This window comes from Cygnus atratus, chromosome 1 (genome assembly GCF_013377495.2).
Source record: "Cygnus atratus isolate AKBS03 ecotype Queensland, Australia chromosome 1, CAtr_DNAZoo_HiC_assembly, whole genome shotgun sequence".
Lineage (NCBI taxonomy): Eukaryota > Metazoa > Chordata > Aves > Anseriformes > Anatidae > Cygnus > Cygnus atratus.
In genome coordinates, this window is record NC_066362.1 from 202568050 (window position 1) to 202587101 (window position 19052).

General features: G+C 43.4%; 1 protein-coding gene across 4 annotated transcripts in view; it reads right to left on the reverse strand.

Annotated features, from left to right (window-relative positions):
• PICALM (phosphatidylinositol binding clathrin assembly protein) overlaps positions 1-18503 on the reverse strand; it is a 65211-nt gene extending 46708 nt beyond the window's left edge. For 2 of the 4 annotated variants that reach the window (XM_035560384.2, XM_035560383.2), the window contains exon 1: positions 18174-18436. In XM_035560384.2, the coding sequence (XP_035416277.1) occupies positions 18174-18303 (130 nt within the window). In that variant the 5' untranslated portion in view covers positions 18304-18436. Of the gene's footprint in view, positions 1-18173 lie in introns of all 4 variants that reach the window. The other 2 variants (XM_035560386.2, XM_035560385.2) reach the window with 2 other exon arrangements.
• Positions 18504-19052: the final 549 nt, after the last annotated feature.

A 19052-nucleotide genomic window follows, 5' to 3' on the forward strand; every position in this document is an offset into this window, starting at 1 on the left:
TTTACTTCTTGTGTTTGAGCACTGTAAAAGCTGTCCAAGATACTTTGTGTGAAAGTGGAGTAGAGTAGGAGCAGGTTCAGCTGGGTAACTGCTTCCACCAGGACTTCCGAGCAAGCTCAGGAGCTTTTACCAGCAAACAAAGCATCAATAAATGAAATAAAAGGAACAGCTCAAAAACCAGCAGGTGGGTCGCACTAAAAAACAAGGAAACTTCCTATTAATTCCCATGTACAGGGAGCTTGCCAATTATCATTTTGATCTGATTTTTTTTTATGTTTTTTCAAAGTTCCCCAGTTACAAACACTGGAAATGGCGAGTCTGATTGAAGACCTACCAGAATATTGCTTCCTCTATCAATTCTTACCTTTAGACTTACTGTCACGTTATTAAGGCTCACACTAAAACACTGCTTCAGCCACACATGTAAATACAATTGTCTAACTTCAGGGTTTTGTCTCATTAATTGAGAAACAGTTACAGGCACAATTACACGTGATTAAGTGTACCATGATGGCACATAAACAAGCTAGAGCAGTTTAGAAACTGGATATACCAACACCATGATTCTTCCCAGCTCATCTAACCAGATACAGTTCTCCTAGAAAAACAACATCGATTTTAAGCTGTTCCATTTATCCCGCAAGCATCATCACATTACACTTTTGGACAAGAGATGCTGCAGGTATTCCTTCAAGTTCAACCAGGAGAACCACCTGAATTGCCAGTGCATCAGAGCACAATAAAGGAAACAAGTTATACGCCATTAGGCTCAGAGAGATGAAAAGTCACCCATGGTGGGCAGCACCTCCAGAGGTCACCTACGCTGACCCCACATGCAAAAAGGCAGGTCCATTTTGACCAGTTTTATGACTCCACCCCTCCTTTTCTACACGAGGAAAAGGCAATCAAGCTCACATTGAGCAGATTTCAAATCAACAGATCCGGCTTAGGTGGCTGCTGCTACAAGGCAACTCACTCCTCTGCTCCCCCAGCATCACTACCCTGCAAGTGAAACAAGCCACAGCTGGATTTACCTAGACCTCGATCCACGATCCTCATGTAAGTTAAAGGTTTTTTTTTGTGGGGGAGGGGACACAAAACCATTTCACAGCAACAGGTTAGGCTAAGTTCCGCAGAGCAGAAAGAACAACAGGGAAGCAGGTGAGATTTAAAATACATTTTCCTGCTGACTCTCTCACCTAACTACCCTTTATATCACTTCACCCACTAGCTACGTTATTTTCAAAGCCCCTCGTAACCTAGCCTATGACACCAACAAGGGGTGGAAAGGATCTCAGTTAACACACGATTCCCCTGCTTCAGGTGAGGGACAATTATCTACAGGACATTTCATGGGACGGCTCTCTGACCTGGAACAGGGTGGTGCCACTCCTGTACCTGCGAGCCAGGCACAACGCTATTTTCTGTCATCCATTTTCTTAGTAAATGTTTATACATTTTCCTTCCGATGCTTCTTAACTGTCCAGTTATCTTCTTCCTAACTATACAAACTACCCAGCTGAATTCTGCATCCTCTCCAATTTCACTTTTGTTCCCCTCCAAAATATAGCGCCCAAAACGGTGTAAACTCCCCAACACCAAACATAAAGGGAAGCTTTTTGCCCCATACTACACCCCCCTAAGGTCACCCACCTTTACTGCAGCCTAACATTGGTGCTTTACAATGAAAGTGAAAAGAGCCAAAGCCTCTCACAGCGCTCCAGCACTGCCAGATAATCCTTATTTTATACTCAACCTTGACATCCTCTTCACCCATTTAGGACTCTGTACTTGCAAGCATTCGTGGAGTACTGCTACAATTTCTCAACATAACTTTGCCTTCTAATCTTGTCCTGAAGAGCAGCTGCAACAACACCACCACACACTGGATGCCAACATACCACTTATAAGTATCATCTAGCACAAAAGAAACACGTAAGGACATATTCTCCTCTTTAAATGTCTTCCAGCTTGATGGCAAACCACACTGTTGTTCCTCAGACACTCAGAAAAACAACATCAAAAACCACTCTTGTTCTTGTTACCTGTACCCATCGAGATCAGTTTTTTCTAATAGGAAAGAACTAAGTCTATGGGAAAAAGCAATAAATTATGTAAAAGGTAATAGTCACCCTCCTGTAAGCAGTTTTCCAGGTCCTCTCCCTACAATCCCTTTTTGTCTGCTGTTCACAAGTACTCAAAGTTTCATAGAGAAAGCTGCCAAAGATTTATGAGATTACTTGAGCTGGAATCAAGAAGTTTATTTCAGGGGGTGTTTACCAAGTCCTGCCAATCTGAATTCAACTAGCTTAAGTAATCCTTAACATAGCTTTGGGTAAGGATCTCTGGAGTGGATGTATGTACTGACAAAAGCTACTTCAGATGAAGAACCATTAGCGGTAAGACATTTTTCCACAAAAACTGTTTTGATGGCATAAACTACACCTCTGTGAGGGATTTTTGGTGGTGTCCAACCTGGTCTTGGGCACTTACTGGGATGGGGCATCCACAGCTTCTCTGGGCAACCTGTTCTAGCGCCTCACCACCCTCTGAGTGAAGGATTTCCTCCTAACATCTAATCTAAATCTCCCCCCTTTTAGTTTAAAACCATTCCCCCTTGTCCTGTCACTGTCTGCCCAAGCAAGAAGTCACTCTCCATCTTTTCTATAAGCTCCCTTTAAGTATTGAGACGCTGCAATGAAGTTACCCCAGAGCCTTCTTCTCCAAGCTGCACAGCCCCAGCTCTCTCAGCGTTCCTTCAGAGGAGAGGTGCTCCAGCCCTCCAAATAAACATCCAAGACCTGCTAAAACAACTGAACACTTTTGCTCCATGTTCAACTACGACAGTACCTTTTAAAAGCATTTTATCACAAAATCAGCCCTAAATAACTATCGGTTTCCCCTGCCAAACACTAGCATATTATTCCCACTGAAAGCATCTGTAAACTTAGAGCCTTGATCCTATCTTTACAAAAATGTGTAATAATGAGCTTACGGAACATATTTTAAAGGTGATTCTTGATTACAAGATGAAAACTGCCTGCATCTGCCAGCTCACATGACAACCGCCGCATAAGCAGAACGTTCAAACCCAGCATTTAACCCAAGGTCATCTTTAAACCAAGGAAGAAAAAAATATATTCTTGCGCAGTGATCACTTACACAGTTCTAATGAAGAATAAAATTACGAACAGTTACTTGTTCAGTGTTGAGTTGGTATTTTCAGAGAGCTGAACTGCAAACAGTTGAGGATGCATCCACTTCTTCATGCTCCAATAAGGTAGCCACCTGCTTTCTAGTGTCCTACTGTCTGAGGATACGTTAGGTCTGCCATCAGAGGAGTTCTTTTGGATGGGCAGGCTTTGATTTTGAATGACAGCCATCCACCTCAATACTGAAATATTAAGTATACAGTATAAAATTTAGAGTGTGGACTGTTATACAGTGGTTGAATGGATGTGGACTGGAGTCAGAACACTCCTATCTTCTTGAAGACTGAGTACTTTGAGAACTGTATAGCTTCAAACACTTCCATCTACTGACAACAGGGAGCTATTCCAAGCCAATTGTCTTCACCCAAGTTCATCCTAGAGTTTACCTTAAGGTACTCAGAGAGGGCACTAGCATGGTTTACTGGTAGCTGGGAGAGACCTGCAGGTTACGCCAAGGATACTGGCCTTCAGGTCCCTTCACCAACAAGTACACACAGCATGCTGGCTTTTCTCTGACACAAATGGTGGCCAAGCCATCTGCTTTTACATCTTGTCATTTTTTTGTGATAGCATGCACTTACCACCTTTTCCTTCTGCTGCAAAGAACTGGAGCCTGCAAATATCCCACAGCTCTTCATCCCCACGCAATAAGAAGTTGTGCTGATTGAAGTGCGTTAAAAAAGAGCTTGTGAAACACGTGGACAAACCAGTGTTGTACTGCCAGTAGTGAGCAACCTGCCCTTACAGACTACTCAAACACCTCCTGGACTCGTGCAGCACTAACGGTATGCCCTTACCTGGTAGCGTGCTGTCAGCATTAAACCACTGGAGTCCAGCCTACTGGGACAGAGAAACCATTTTGTATGTAGCAGACACACTGCAGCAAAAAAATCCTCACCGTGCAGTGCTTTTGCAGCAAGAAGGTAGGATTTAAAAATACCTATGGTTTCCTCTGATATTTGTGACTCCCTTAATCCTACATTAGAGGAAAGCACGCAGAAAACTTGCCTGTCTTTGAGCCCAGACACATTTTGTCAGTAAACACCTCCTCCAGCAGAGTTTCTAAGCTTTAAGTATTTTTTGTATATACGAAGTATTCACACAATTGCAGTTTAGGTGGGTTTTGCTGCAATTTAGGTGTTTGGCTACCTTCTGCATCATTTTGTTCTAAAGGATGCACCAGAAAACAGTTCTGTAGTGACAATACACCATCGTCTTCTAGCACAGTGTAACTTAAACCACCACTGAATGCCAGCCTAATTTCCTACCACATCTCATTGAACAGATTTTCAAGCCACAAAATTCTCCCTTTATTTTAGGACCAATCATTCACATGCAATTAACTTGTTTTTCTTCTTTTTGAACAGCAGTGTTGCATCTTTTAATTAATTTAATAGACAAAACCAAAGATGAGAAATAATCAAAGCCATCTGATCTGAGGTTTTCCTACTTCAATACTTGTCTCATTTCACGGGCTCAAAAGCCTGATTCGTTCCAGCAGAGTCGTTTGGGATCTCTCTTCTTCTCCTCCCATTCTTAAAACACTTTGGAAATTGGATTTTCTTCTAAAGAGAATCTAATTCAGAATATCCCATTTCACCTACATGCCTTTGAGAGACGAAAAGAAGCACACATTTGAGTGAAAGGAGCTGTGCCCCGCGTTAGCCTGCCTCCATCAGTGCTGAAGCTGCAGATCGAGATGCACAGATCCACCTCCCAATAACAAAAGGGTTCAGCCGCACTGTGACCTTCTCTATATCAAAATTTCCCTGTTTCTGGGAAGCACTCATCCACAGCACATCCTCCCAGACCGGGTGATGCCTGCAGAACACCAAGTAATAGCATACCTTTGTCCTCAGCAAAGCGGTAATTACACAGCCAGGTAAATTCAGTGTAATTAAAGCTGTACATTGTAATTGTACAAATATTTAAGTGCACGATAGGATATCTTTCTTGGCAGCTGTCATCCTCTACAGATTCCCCTACAGTAAAGAAAGGGTTGTCCACTTAATTACTAGGGGGAAAAAGGCAACAAAGCAAACCTCAGACACGATTTTGTGCAAACACACCTGCTTCTGTCAAGAGTTCATATTAGTCTGTTTCACTAAATAAGCTGGACTGTCAGGAGATTCCAGTGGTGCAACACCATCTATTTAGGGCCTTTTGTCCCTGCAGAATATCAGTTAAATGGTGTTCTTAACATTACTGAAACAACAAGAGGCAAATGAACTTAATCCATACTAGTGGTCTCTATGTGCTACCAAGTCAAGTTCTAGAGCTCAAGAGCAATTTTTCCACGTCTTTAAGGAACTTCATCGAAGGCTGCATCAACCACGACCATACACTTCTGAAAACCTACCGAGGAAAGACACTGCAGTAGTGATGTTCAACGTGACGAACGTTACAAAGAACGCACAGAGGCGTTCTATACACGAAGAGCAATACGTTTCGTATACCGACCTAGCAGTTGATCACGCTCTCCGAATGCTGTAGAAATGCAAAACTGGCTTTAGGTAATTTGGGTGCATTTGAACACTGGAACTACCAGCAGCTGAAAACTTACTGAACCACCACAAACTTACCGAAGTGGGTACGTTTTCTGGCATGTAAGAAACAGAAGCAAGTCGAAGCTATTTAGAAATATTTTTACTAGTCCTGCTTATTACAAGACCGTGCTACACGCTTTTCCTTATAAATAGCACGACTCTTGGAGCAGAACTGCTCAGATGTGCGGCTTCAGCCCAGATTCTTGCTATGAATAAACTTCACACACGTCGTGCCACCACCCAGATACGCTCCGTTTCCTATTTTGGGTGCAAAGTCAGTATATCCTACTTTTCTGTCGCTCTCACGAAGTACCTACAGCATGCCTCCACGGTGCCCGGTTCACTGGTTTAGCTGTCGAAACAGAACTTCAGGAGTCTCGACGAAATCCGCAGCTCCAAGTTAAGCACCCCACACAGGCTACTCGTTAATAGTTTGTAAAAAAGGACAAAAGCATCTCCTCAAATAAACGCACTCTATTTTTCTAATGGATATTTGATTAACAAAACTAAGTTGATTACTGAGGAGAAAAGCAATTTCAATTATTTGCCAATCACATAATCCTTTTTCCTAAAGGAAAAGTTCTGACAACTGATTTAATGCGAACATGCAAAGCTGCTAATAATCAAACTTCAAATATTTGTCCTTCAATGAAAATCAAACACCGAGCTTCAATTTGCTGATGACAAAACTGGGGGGAGCGGCTGACCCACCAGAGGGCTGTGCTGATCCACAGGGACCTCATAAGGCTGGCAAGAACCTTGTGGGGTTCATCAAGGATAAGTGCGGGGTCCCGCCCCTGGGGAGGAACAGCCCCAGGCACCAGGATGTGCTGGGGGCCACCCAGCTGGGCAACAGCTCTCAGGAACTGGGGGGTCCTGGTGGGCACCAGGCTGAACGTGAGCCAGCAATGGGCCCCTGCTGCTAAAAAGGCCACAGGAGGTTCTGGCTGGACACCATGGAAGCACTTCTGTGCTGGGTGGGTGATGGAGCATGGTCACAGGCTGCCCAGAGAGGCTGTGGGGTCTCCTCCTTGGAGGATCTTCAGGACCTCTAAAACCCACCTGGATGTGGTGCTGGGCAGCCTGCTCTGGGTGTCCCTGCTCGAGCAGGAGCTGGACCAGGTGTACAGAGAAGAAAAATAGTTAAGAAAAATAGTTGGCTTCGTAACAAAGCATGGGGACCAAGAGGATAGCAAGCATGAAGCCTGAAATGAATTCTAGACATGAAATTAAGAAATAGGTTGCCTTCCTTCTGTTCCATGTTCTTTCACCTCAATCTCACAAGTGATTTCTTCATGTGAAAGGCCATCTACATACCAGCCCTGTATGTATGCCTGCTGTCTACTCCTAAGAGGGACTAATCTTCAGTATTGCCATCAGGAATAGGATAAAAATACTTAACACAAAACAGGAAGCTGCTGCTTCCATGTCAACATATTTGGTGACTTGTGCTACATTCTAGCAATATCGGTTAAAAGAAGTCTCTACTATCCAAATTACCAATTTCTTTAAGCAACTAAAATTCAAGACACTCAGATCCAGAGGATTTCTTGCAGCCATTTTAACACAAGCTCCACCAATTCTACAGCACGCTTCACATTTTGCACATAAAGCAGGTGAACTCATTAAATGAGATTTACCATTGACAGCCACTTTCATATCTTTATTCCTGGGCAGCGCATGATCAGGTTTTGACATGAATTGTTAAACTGAATAGAGTACAGCAGTTCAAAAGAAAAAAGTCACCTCTCCCCAATCAATGCACATGTATCTTCATAAAAATGTTTCAAATGAAACTCATGTACTCTAAGTGCCCAGCTCTCCTCTGAAGAGAGGCAGTCAAGTAAAGGAGCAGATAAAATCCTTCAGTCTTTTAATAGAAATGTTGGAAATGCCTGCCTAATTTAGCTTTTACTTCCTTCTTCAATTTAGACTAACATCTCCCATGAGGTATGTGGAGCTCCCTGAGCAAACAAAACTCATTTTGGCTCATCCCAGCACAGCTTCAATGCACATTTAAATAGCACCATTCTACAAGGATGCAACAGCTAAAAGATCAAAACCATCCTTTAAAGCCCATGCCAAAGCTCTTCAGAGTAAAATCACAAAATATATTGTGATATAGGTCAGGGTGGCGCAGAAATAGTTTCAACTGAGACCACAGAATAAAAGTGGGATCGTATTTTTCTAGCAGTGTACACTAAGCTGTACTGATTTCAATAGATAAAGCAAGGGTCCATACAAAGGGAAGCCCTGTTACAATAGCAGTGTTATATTTGGGCTCCATAAAACCAGACCAGTCCCGCCTTTATCCCCCAATTTCAGAGATTTTTCATGAGCACTTTATTAATGATCATGTGGTTATCAAATTTCACAAAGTTTTAGAGCAAACCTGGAGCTCCAAACCCTTTAAGTCTGAAACCAGAGCAGTAACGGAAGTTGTAAAGTGAAAGAATTCCTCCGGGTCCCACAGCTTCCAGAGGGGAATTTCTGTATTTACCGTGCACAGAGACAAGTCCAGGTCACAAACGGCCTCTAAGATAAACTAAAGCCAAGAGTAGAAGTAAATACCATCTGCCTTTTGGTCCTCAGTAAAAGGGAAGATGACTTCAGACGTCCTATCTTTAAAACAGAGCTGTTTTCTAAAGAAAAGCTCTAATAATGAAATATCTGCTTAGTTATTTCATCTGCTTCAAAGTAAGAGTCACACTTTGGTTAAAACCTCAGAGGACTAAAAGGACATGGGGCCATAGTGAAACTAGGTGTTATGGTGTCTTGTGTGTGCCCTGCTACATACCAAGAGGCTGAACACATTCCTATCTACAAAGGCTCCTCATTAATAGGTTTGGATTTTTTATAAAAAGGACAAAAGCACCTCCTCAAACGCATTCCTTTTTACTTACAGATAATGACGTCTGAAGAAAGTCTCCTTGTAAAATAACTGTGTAAACAAAAAGTAAGAAAAGCAACAAAGCAGAAGAATCAACCCCTAAAAATGTAAGCTTCAAGTTCATAACAATGCCATTCCCAACATCCCAAGTTCAATTAACCACGCTGTTCCCTGGCATCTGAGCACGAACACAAAGGCTTCCCTGGATTTCCATCTGCTTAGATGCCAAATTAAGCACTGAAACAAACTGCACATATTCCATATTTTTAATGCAAAGTAATCTGCTAGGAAATTGCGTTAGCTTTAATTACGTTTGATGGTAATGACGGTGCTGTTTGTGGCAAAGCATTTCAACTGATCTGGAAGGAAGTTACAGCTAGTTCCCTATTAACCATCCAGAACTTAAAAAAAAAAAAAAAAAAAGGCTGCTTTCAGCCCATCATTTTTCCACAAAGCCCAACACACTGTGCTAGTCCTGTGCTTCCAACAGCTTACAGCTGGCAGTTGTGCATCTTGAGCTTTTCCATCAGACAGCTAATCAAAAGCAGCAGCTTACGATGCGTTTCATAGCCTCGTTAGAAACAACTACAGCCCAGTCATGCAAAAGTGCTCATATTCGGTTTCCATCGACTCTTCTTTCATTCCTATGATTAAAATCCTCCTCACATACTTTTGACGCTCTAGATTTCATTCCACAATGTTGTACAGTGACGCTCCTGGCTGAAATGCAAGCACTCGGGGGAGAAATATCTCCTAGTGAGTTTAACAGAGACTAGTGATATAGTAGAGACAATTTTATTGAAAGTTAATAAATTCAGATACAGTAGTTGGAATAAAAACAGCTAATTAGAACATATCTGTATCAATGAAAGCAAGGCAACATGGAGTGTTACCCTAAGAAGTAATTTAAAATTAAAAGCATACCTATGGATTCCAGTATGTCTCTAAATAGGAAACAAACTTTGCTTGTCAAGAGAAAAAGAGAACAACGATATTGTTCAGAAAGGCATTTTTTCCTGACTGCAACTACTATGATTTTAGCAGTGCTACTTCTAGTTCATGAGTAAACATTAACTGCAGGTAAAATACCCCAAAACATGCAAACTGACATCATCACTATTACGTGAATATTAAATGTAAGTATTCCTCGTAAGACAGGAGAAAAGGGCAAGGCATTTCATGAGGAAGCTAGACTGAACTGGGCTAGCTTTATGTAAAGAAATGAATTGCTTGGAGATCTACAGATCTATTCTCAGTATGGTGGCTTACCCACCACAATAGTTTAAACAACTTTTAACATTTCACATCAAAAATGAGGTCAGGTCAGGAATACAGAGAGTTGTGGATCAGAAAAATTCATAAAGTTTGAAATAGGTTGCAGTGACGGCTGCAATTATTACAGCAATACAGTAGGGGGAGGAGGGGATGGGGATTTAAAAAAAAATCAAATTCAAACTCAAGTGTGACCCAATTTCCAATGAAATATCAACCCATTTGTCATCAGGAGAGGAGATACCAGCCAAATAAACCAAGTACAACTACAGACAGCTTTTGATGAAATGCTGAAGAGATTTCTGAACAAAAGCATTTGGGTACAGCAGGAAGGGAAGCACTTCATAAAACAAAACTAAACCCAAAATAAAGTACACAATTGAAAAGCAAGAGACAGGTACAGAAACTCTCGTATCCCCTTCCAGTTGTTCATTATCCATCCCAGAAGAACCCAAACACAACCAAAAGCAAAGCAAGTCACAAGCAGCCCTTAAGAAGGCCAAGGCATGAAGGCACCTATTCCTCCTGTATGATTACAGTGGTACTCAGCCTTCTGATGTAGCAGCTGCTACCACAATCATTACATTATGGACATCCAGAGCTTCTGTGAGGGGATTCTGCTGCCAGATTAAAGGTGCAGAGAACTTACAGCACTCTGCACTGGTGCGGCTTCACCTCGAGCACTGGTCACAGGTTTGGGCACCAGAGTACAAGAAGGACATAAAACTATCAGAGAGTGTCCAAAGGAGGGCTACAAAGACTGGGAAGGGTCTAGAGGAGATGTATGAGGAGCGACTGAGGTCCCTTGGTTTGTTCAGCCCAGAGCAGGGCAGGCCGAGGGGAGGCCTCATGGCGGCCTGCAGCTCCCTCACGAGGGGAGCGGAGGGGCAGGCGCTGAGCTCTGCTCTCTGGGGACAGCGACAGGACCCGAGGGAACGGCATGGAGCTGGGACAGGGGAGGGTCAGGCTGGGGGTTAGGAACAGGTTCTGCACCCAGAGGGTGGTCGGGCACTGGGACAGGCTGCCCAGGGCAGTGGTCACGGCACCGAGCTGCCAGAGCTCAAGAAGTGTTTGGACAACGCTCTCAGCCACAGGGCCTGATTTTGGGGTGGGGCTGTGTGGAGCCAGGAGTTGGACTTGATGATCCCTGTAGGTCCCTTCCAGCTTGGGACAGTCTATGATTCTAACAAATCTTTAAAAACATGTTTACTTCCATTGGTAACCTGAGTTTAGTTTAAAACTTGGTATTTTGTCCATTTGGGGTCCTGAAAACCAGTTTGCTACTGTAACTTTGGGAAGTTACACACGTAACTTAGCTGGTATTCTAGTGCACAGCATTTTTTTGGTTTGGGTTTTTGATCGAAACTAATTGAGGAATGATATGAATGTCATTACCATCCATTTAAAATGGGTAAAATACAGTTTTAGAAGACATTAACATGGAAAAAATCATGTTACATGTTTACTAGGAAACCGTTAATGGAATTCACAGTTCATGGTTTAAATGTGTTAACTATTAAAATCAAAGGTTGCAAACAATAGGAATGTTTTTTGATGTCATAGTACCACGTTGGCAACTAAAACAGCTGAGCTACATGCTACTGCAAGTACCATATTTAGAGTAAATATGCGAAATAGCAGAGCACAGTTTCCACCAGTGCAAACTTATCACTTCCTACATAAGCAAAGGAATTGCTGCTTCTCGAATGACACCGCTGCTAGAGCATGCAGCCACGGGACCTGAAGGACTGCTTGCTTGGGGGGAAGTAATAAAGAACATTAAGTGAGGATTTCAAAAGTGTCTTTTCAGGAACATGAGTAGAAAGAGGAAAATAAAAGCTTGATGTGGAGAGCTCTTCCTCAGGGAACTAACACAGGTGTCAAAGAAATCGCAGACAAGAGCTCAGAATTAGAATAAAACTCACCTTTTTGTATTTATACACAGCATATACAAACATACTGCATGACATGAATTAAAATAAAACCAGAGGATTTCTCCTTGTGCCGCTACTATTCTCCCCAGGGTGTTTACTTGTGCCTCATGCTAAGAGCTGAGGCTCCACACTCATTTTTTAGTGTAGATCTCATCGTTTTACACCTTCTGTTTTGGGGTAGAACTAAAACAAAAAACACCACTAATTTACTCACGTATAACATTGCAAATGATCCAGATAAGCATTACTTTAATAAAGCTCCTTTAGGAAAATAGCATAGGGATGTTTAGTCAATCTGAAAATCCAGCACATTTGTTAAGTCCTCATGAAACGCTTAACTTAACGAAGTTCTTTTCACAGACGCTTAAATACAGCTTAGTTCCCTGATTTCTCAGATCTCAATACCCGATTTGTCACATATTACTCATAACTTGGATTTGCCACTCATAGCCGTACGAGTAGCACAAGTTAACACCAAATTTACTAGCATTATTTTGAGGTTTACGAACTGCCAGCCAATTTATAAAACCTAATGTAAAGCTAAATTTGAAGTGCAACAGTATTTCTACTTACTGAGTTTTAAAGAGTACATCAGTTATTAAAAGTCCATGTCCTGCCTGATCAGAATCATTTCATAATGGATGTAATTTCTGGAAGGGCAAAAAAATATCACAGCAACATTTTTAAAATCAACATCAGTTTCTTACATTTCTGCTTGGTTGTTTGTTTATTTCTACTCCAGCACAGACCTAATCAGCAACAAAATCTCTCTCCTACCTAAATCTTTACAGGATAACATTCAGCTCCAAATTACACTTACTTTTAAGGTTAAGACTTCACCTGGCAGGAAACCTGAAAGGTTAAGCTCACATACTGATGGACGTAAGAGCAGGGTTTTGACAAAATGAGGCTTTGTCAAAGAACTTCTGTAAAGTTTCCACTGCTGCAGCATAAGAGTTCGCTAAGATACTCAGAAGTAAGATCACTTACTTCAGATTATTGCTTTAAACTTGTATTATGAACTACTTGGAAATCTTTAATCACGTCCCACTATAGGGCTTCAAGACTTCATGAACAAGTCATTTACAATACTCACTTGATTTCTTCTAAAATGCTTTAGGAACTGCAAGGTTTACTGAGGTTTAAGAGCGCGCATATCTGATCAGCAGTAACTGGGTTATGTTTGAAAAAGTAATTGATGTTTGAGTATTAGAGAGTGAAAAGACTTTAAAGATACCAAGAAGCTTACACCTAAGAGGGCTGTTAAAAAATACTGAGCATTCGAATACGTATCATCTCTCTGCTTCAGAAAATGCATGAGTTTTTCAGGGAGAGCAAGGTGTCAGGAACATTTTATAAGTGAACTTCCCCAGCATTCTACCAGCATCATCTGCTACTGTAGTTTAGTGTTCCTATATTTTACACAAAACAATGTACACAAAGATTTTTAAAAAAAAAAAGGAAGCTTTAAGTCCCAGGTTGGATAAGTCTTCTCTTTAGTATTATTATGTAAGAAGAGTGTTACTTTGTCAACCTTTTGTCACTAAGAACAGCTTCAGACTTTCACATCTAGAGACTGAAAACTGATCTTCAAATTACAAACTGAAGACTGAAATAGATCATTAGATCACAGTCTGAACTGCAGAAGAATGTCTTTCTTGAGCACATCGCTTTTAGAAGCTGCAAGAGACAACTGCACCATCAAAAATCATTGCAAGAACTATAGCCAAAGTTAAGTGACACCTGAACAACCGCTGCCAACGCAGAGCAATGGCAGCACGAAGATTCCCGGTAAGCTGATTGCAGGTGTCCTACAGCTTCTCCTTCTTAGTCCCTGCCTCTTACTTCATCTGAAGTAGAATACCGCTTCAGGCTAAGTAAAATAAAACAACAGCTGCAGAACGAAATGGCTATTCTTTCTGCAAATGAGCAGCTGTGGTAGAAAATCGGCCCTCTGGCAGTCTAGAGTATGATAGTTCTTGTACTCTACTAAAAGGCATAAATATTGCAAAGGAATTTGAGTAAAAAGTTCGGAAAAGTTGGCCAGGGAGGTAACGCTAAAGGGATCACGGAGGAACTTAGAGAAAAACAAATACTTCAAAAGAAAGCTGTAATAATGTAATTATCTGCATTTGACATAATTACGGTTACACAGAGCAGTTCTAAGCAAAAATAACCATGGACTGCCTCCAGAAATTTAAGTCAGATATAAAATGGGAAGCAAAGCCGTGAGAAACTTCAGGTAACCCTGGCAAAAAAATAAGTTTTGGTAAACTTTTACAATGCCATAAAGGGAACATGGATACCTACTTCTACTAGAAAACACAGCAGTATTTGGAGACCCCAGGAGTTAAGTCAGGGCACCACTGAAATAACCCAGTTAAGTTTCAGTATTCAAAGGCAGATGAGCACTTAAAACACTGATTTTCCCAGCTTTACCACAAATCTGTGATAGAGAAAAGCAGTGATTCCTGGCCCTCAGTTCTACAAGATCCCTTCTGCTTATCCTCATTCAAGGATCCTCAGAAGCCGTCTCCAACATAGGCATAAAGCAAAACTTTAGATGGACTTTTTATTTTTTTGTTCTCATAGCAACCTGTGAGCAAAATCAAACCAGCTGACATGAGGGCCTTGGGAAATAAGTTCCAAACAAGCTCAATAAATTTACTTTCACTCATAGAGCTTCCACGAACACCTGCACAACACAGAGCAGGGTGCTGCTTTACTGTCTTCCTTAAAAATACTGATTTTCTTCCCACTAAGAAGTCAAGGAAGCTGCACTCTGGCATGACTATAGAGAGATTTCCTGTTAAGAATGGATAATTACAGCATTGCAACTTCCTTCCAAGCCATCCAGCCACATTCTCCTTTAAAGAGCACTACTCCAACAGCCACAAGCAGACAGGGCTACAACGCCGTGCTCGCTCAAAAAGCCAGCCCTAACCAGATTTCACACCAAAGCTGCTGTAACTACACAAACTGGCACAGGTACACAAACACCTCTGTGCTACCGGGATATCACAGCCCCATAGGCTTTACTGACTTGACCCGGTGAAACCTCCTAGTTGGTATTAAATGTGTTACCTTGCGGCTTTCCTAATATTAATTATGCACTACATATATGTGCACAGCTCCCCCCAGCCCAACGCTAGGATCCTACGACATGTAGCAACAATTTTTCCAGCACTGTTTACATTCAGAAAATTTACAGCACTTGTTCTTAGCATCACTGTTCCGCACTGAAGACAACAGACAACGACCAGGTATGAAAGAAGTGGCTGTGTAGATCTCCAAGTCCAAGTTAAACTCACAAACTAGTTTTGAGCTATCATTGCTCAGAGACGTGCGAAAACTGGGACAAAGCGCTAGTGAAACTGGGTTTTCTGTTAAACAAATTTCACGGACTACACTTTGAGACGTTTCAAGACTATGAAACCCGACTGCTATAAAGCAAGTAGTCCATGGTTACTAAAGCAGCACCTAGATTACAAAACAGAGAATCCTTACCCCAGTTAGAAGACTGGACCAAACCAGAAGGATATCCAGAGCGTATCTGGCTATAAGATGATCAATGCTACCTTACCATAGCCCAAGTCCACTTGTAAATTCAGATTTAATTCTTTCTCTCTCGTATCAAACAAGCAATTAAACCTGTAACTGGAGAGAAGGAATGTTCTTTGGAGTAGCTTGCATTTTTTATCATTATGGGCCAAGAATTTTTTTTTCTTAAACTGTTCAATTATTAAGGCAGTGGTCATTGAGGGAAATACAGAGGAAATAAACAAATACAGAATGGGAGCCCTTTAGTTTTGGGACTCCACAGGAGTCAGGATAAATAAAAACAGGAATGATCCTGAGTACAGGTACTTATTTTGCATTTCCCCCAGTCATGAGAGTTAGTGCAAGGCTGAGCTACTTAAATGTGCTCATGATGGCTCAAGCCTAATAAATGAAGTTTCAGAAACAGAACAGTCAGAGACTTTATAATCTGTATAAGCAATGCATTACACCACATTAAGAAAAACATGCCATGACCTCAGAAAATGCTAGGACATAAAAAACTAAGACATAATTCCAGGAGTCTTCAAAAACTCAGCTCACCAACTTGTTTAGGAGACAGCCTTTAACGAAGTTAAGCTTTAACTGTCATTACTGCAATAAACACTAATTAGAAAAAAAAAGACTTAAGAAGCATACTGCCTATGGAAAACTAGTATATTAATTGTTATTCACAATGAGAGGTCAGTGTTTTGGATTTATTTAGTGGTAAGGAATTAAGCTGTTTATAAAAGGAAAATATGTGCAAATAACAGAGAGGTGGGGCTTGAGTCACAGCTTCTGAAAAAAGCATTCCTTTTTAAACATACAACCATAAACAGTATGAACAAAGAAAATTTTCAAAATATGGAATTGTGTCATTTCCTGATGCCAGGACCAGAGACTCCTGACGAACTTATTAAGGGCCGCATGCAAAACTTGACCTATCCAGGAGCTATTTTTATTGTTTGAAAAAAAGTGACAGCAGCAAAACTAATGAAAAACAAGTTCACATTGCTCTGATAAAAGAATTATCTGAGAAAGAGGCTGAACTGGGACTTTTCCCAGTCGAGACCAGACAGGGGAAATACAGAAACGGGCGTCTCACCCAGCAGCTACCAGACGGCTTTCCAAGGAAGTTCAAAGTACATCAAGCACCCTTCCACAACAGCATCCTATACGTCTTGATTAGGATGTCCCCCAGCAACCATGTTCCAAACACCACCGTGGCACATACTCAACTCTAAGGTAGAGTCAACTGGTCAGGTCGATGCTCCTTTTTAAAAGGTTTATATGGTGCAATCGTTCAGCTGCTCAATGCCCTATTATGAACATGTGCTTTTTGTACTATTCCAAGCTAAAGCCGACAAAGGTTTCTCCAGAAAGCCTCCCTTCTGTTGTGCGGAATCTAGCAAAAATGTGACTTCATACAACGGCCATATGACAAGGTGCTTCCTCTATCTGAGACTGTTACATAGAGGCCAAGGATCTCCTCAGCCTTCTGCTCCCCTGAGCTGGCAAAAAAAAAAAAAAAAGCCACTCAGTTAATAGTCAGTCTCAAAGCAAGAGAAGAAATAGAAGAGGGAATACCAGCAAGAAACTGCTGCAGCTGTTTCACCGGTATGCTAAAAAATGGACCATGTTCCTCTCAGGTACTCACAATTCAAGAGTTCCTTTACCCTTCAAGTGAGACATGTTTTGGTGGAAAAAAAGGGAAGTAACTACAGCGTCCCAGTGCTATAATCTGGTCTTGTCATTTGGACAGAGCAGGGACTCAGAAAGCACGAATTCAAGACACACACAGACCCAGCCTTTTCTTCATACACATGGGTGGGAGGGAAGGACAAAGCATTCATACAAAGGGCATGTATATCCACAGGAATCTCTCCAGTATCCTTCTTTATAGGTGGGGGGTGGGGGAGAGTCCTTAAAGGGCCTAGAATAAATAGATGTGTTGCAGTCAAGTATTCAAGCCATAGCCCTATAACTACGGATGACTTCCAGCTCAGTGGAAGACCCACTAAGATGAACTTCATTGCTCATCGTTCTCTTCCTGATCACCTGGATGGCACAGAATTGAGAGAAAACCTTTTAAGCCTTCCCACTCTGGAAGCATTTTAACAGAAGCTGAAAAATGGCCTATCCCTGTATGGGATGTTCAGCCCAGGTACTGAAGGTCTGAAGTTCTCTTAGGCCCATCTTCCCCTGTGAAGGGGACAAACTAGAAAGGATAAGACTAAGAAGAACACCCTTACAGAGACAGATTAGTCCCTCAAGCACTCATTTCACATCGAAGAATACCGGGAAAGGTTGTAAGAATGGTCGAAAAGCAGTTTTTTTTTCCACTAATCGACTATTTTGGAAAGAACTAATATCAGCTATTCCGTCTCGAAAGTCCCGCATCTCCTCCACAGAACGGGGGAGCAGAAGACGAATGTGACCGATTAGTAGGGAAATCACAGCCCATTCCCCTGCTCGGTTCTCCAAGGGGTACGGGGCAAAGCTCGCATTGCCTGGGGTTCTGTGCACGAAGAAAAGCCAACAGGGCCCCTCCAGCAGAGCACACACACCCTGAACAGCCTCTCTCCAGCACTCCATCGCCACGTCCTCGCTCCTAACCGCCCCGGGGCACGTTCTATAGCGAAATACACTGGGCTCCTCCACCCAGAGAGACTGCCCGTCCCCGTGAGGCCGGGGGAAGGAGGGAGGCAGCCCCACAGCGGTCTCGCCGTGCCAGAGGAGGCCGGGCAGCCCCTCAGCCTCCTCCCCAGAGGGTACTCACAGTCCAAGTGCTTCTTCTTGGGCCCCATCACCTCGTGGGTCGTGGCCTTGCAGACGGTTTTCGAGACGGCCGAGCCGGTCACGCTGTGCTGAGCCGCCGTGATGCGGTCGGTGAGGCTTTGGCCGGACATGGCTGGGGGGGAGGAGGGCTGGCGGCGCTGGGACCGAGCGGCGGCTCCGCTGCCTCCCCTCACAGGGGCCGGGCGCAGGGGGGGGGGACACGGAGCTGCGCCGGGGAGCCCTCACGCCGCCGCTCCGCCCTCAGGGACGGGCCTGTCACCCGAGCACGGAACCCTCCTCCTCCTCCTCCTCCTCCTCCTCCTCTTCCCGCCCCCCTCCCCCTGCCGCCTTCCGCCGTGCCCGGGGCCAGGACAAGGGGGGGACACGGGCCGGGCGCCGCAGCAAAATGGCGGCGGCTCCTCCTCGGGGCCTCAAGGCGGGGGCCGCCCCCGGCACGTGACGCGGAGCCCCGCCCACGTGACACGCCCCCCTCCCCTCCGCCCCCCACTCCACTCACCTCCCTCCCGCCCGCTCCAAGCGCGGTACCGGGGAGGGGGCGGGGTCACGTGGTACAACACCCCCTCCCCTGAGGGGAGACCTCAGCCCCCCCCCTCAGCCCTCCCCCCTCCAGTTCCCCCCTTCAGCCCATGGGGACGGCCACAGCCCCCCATTTCTGGGGCATAATCCCCCCCCAAATTCTATAGGGGCGTCTGTGCCCGCCTTCCCATTCCCATCAGACGGGTGGGAGAGCCGGTGGGCTCGCTTTTGGGCTCCCTTTCCCTATTAGGCTGCCCCCCTCCCCTTTTTAGGGGGGCTTAAAACGTGAGGAGAGTTGCCCAAAATAAAGTTTTCGCGTTCCTCAGCTCGGTAGAAAGTCATT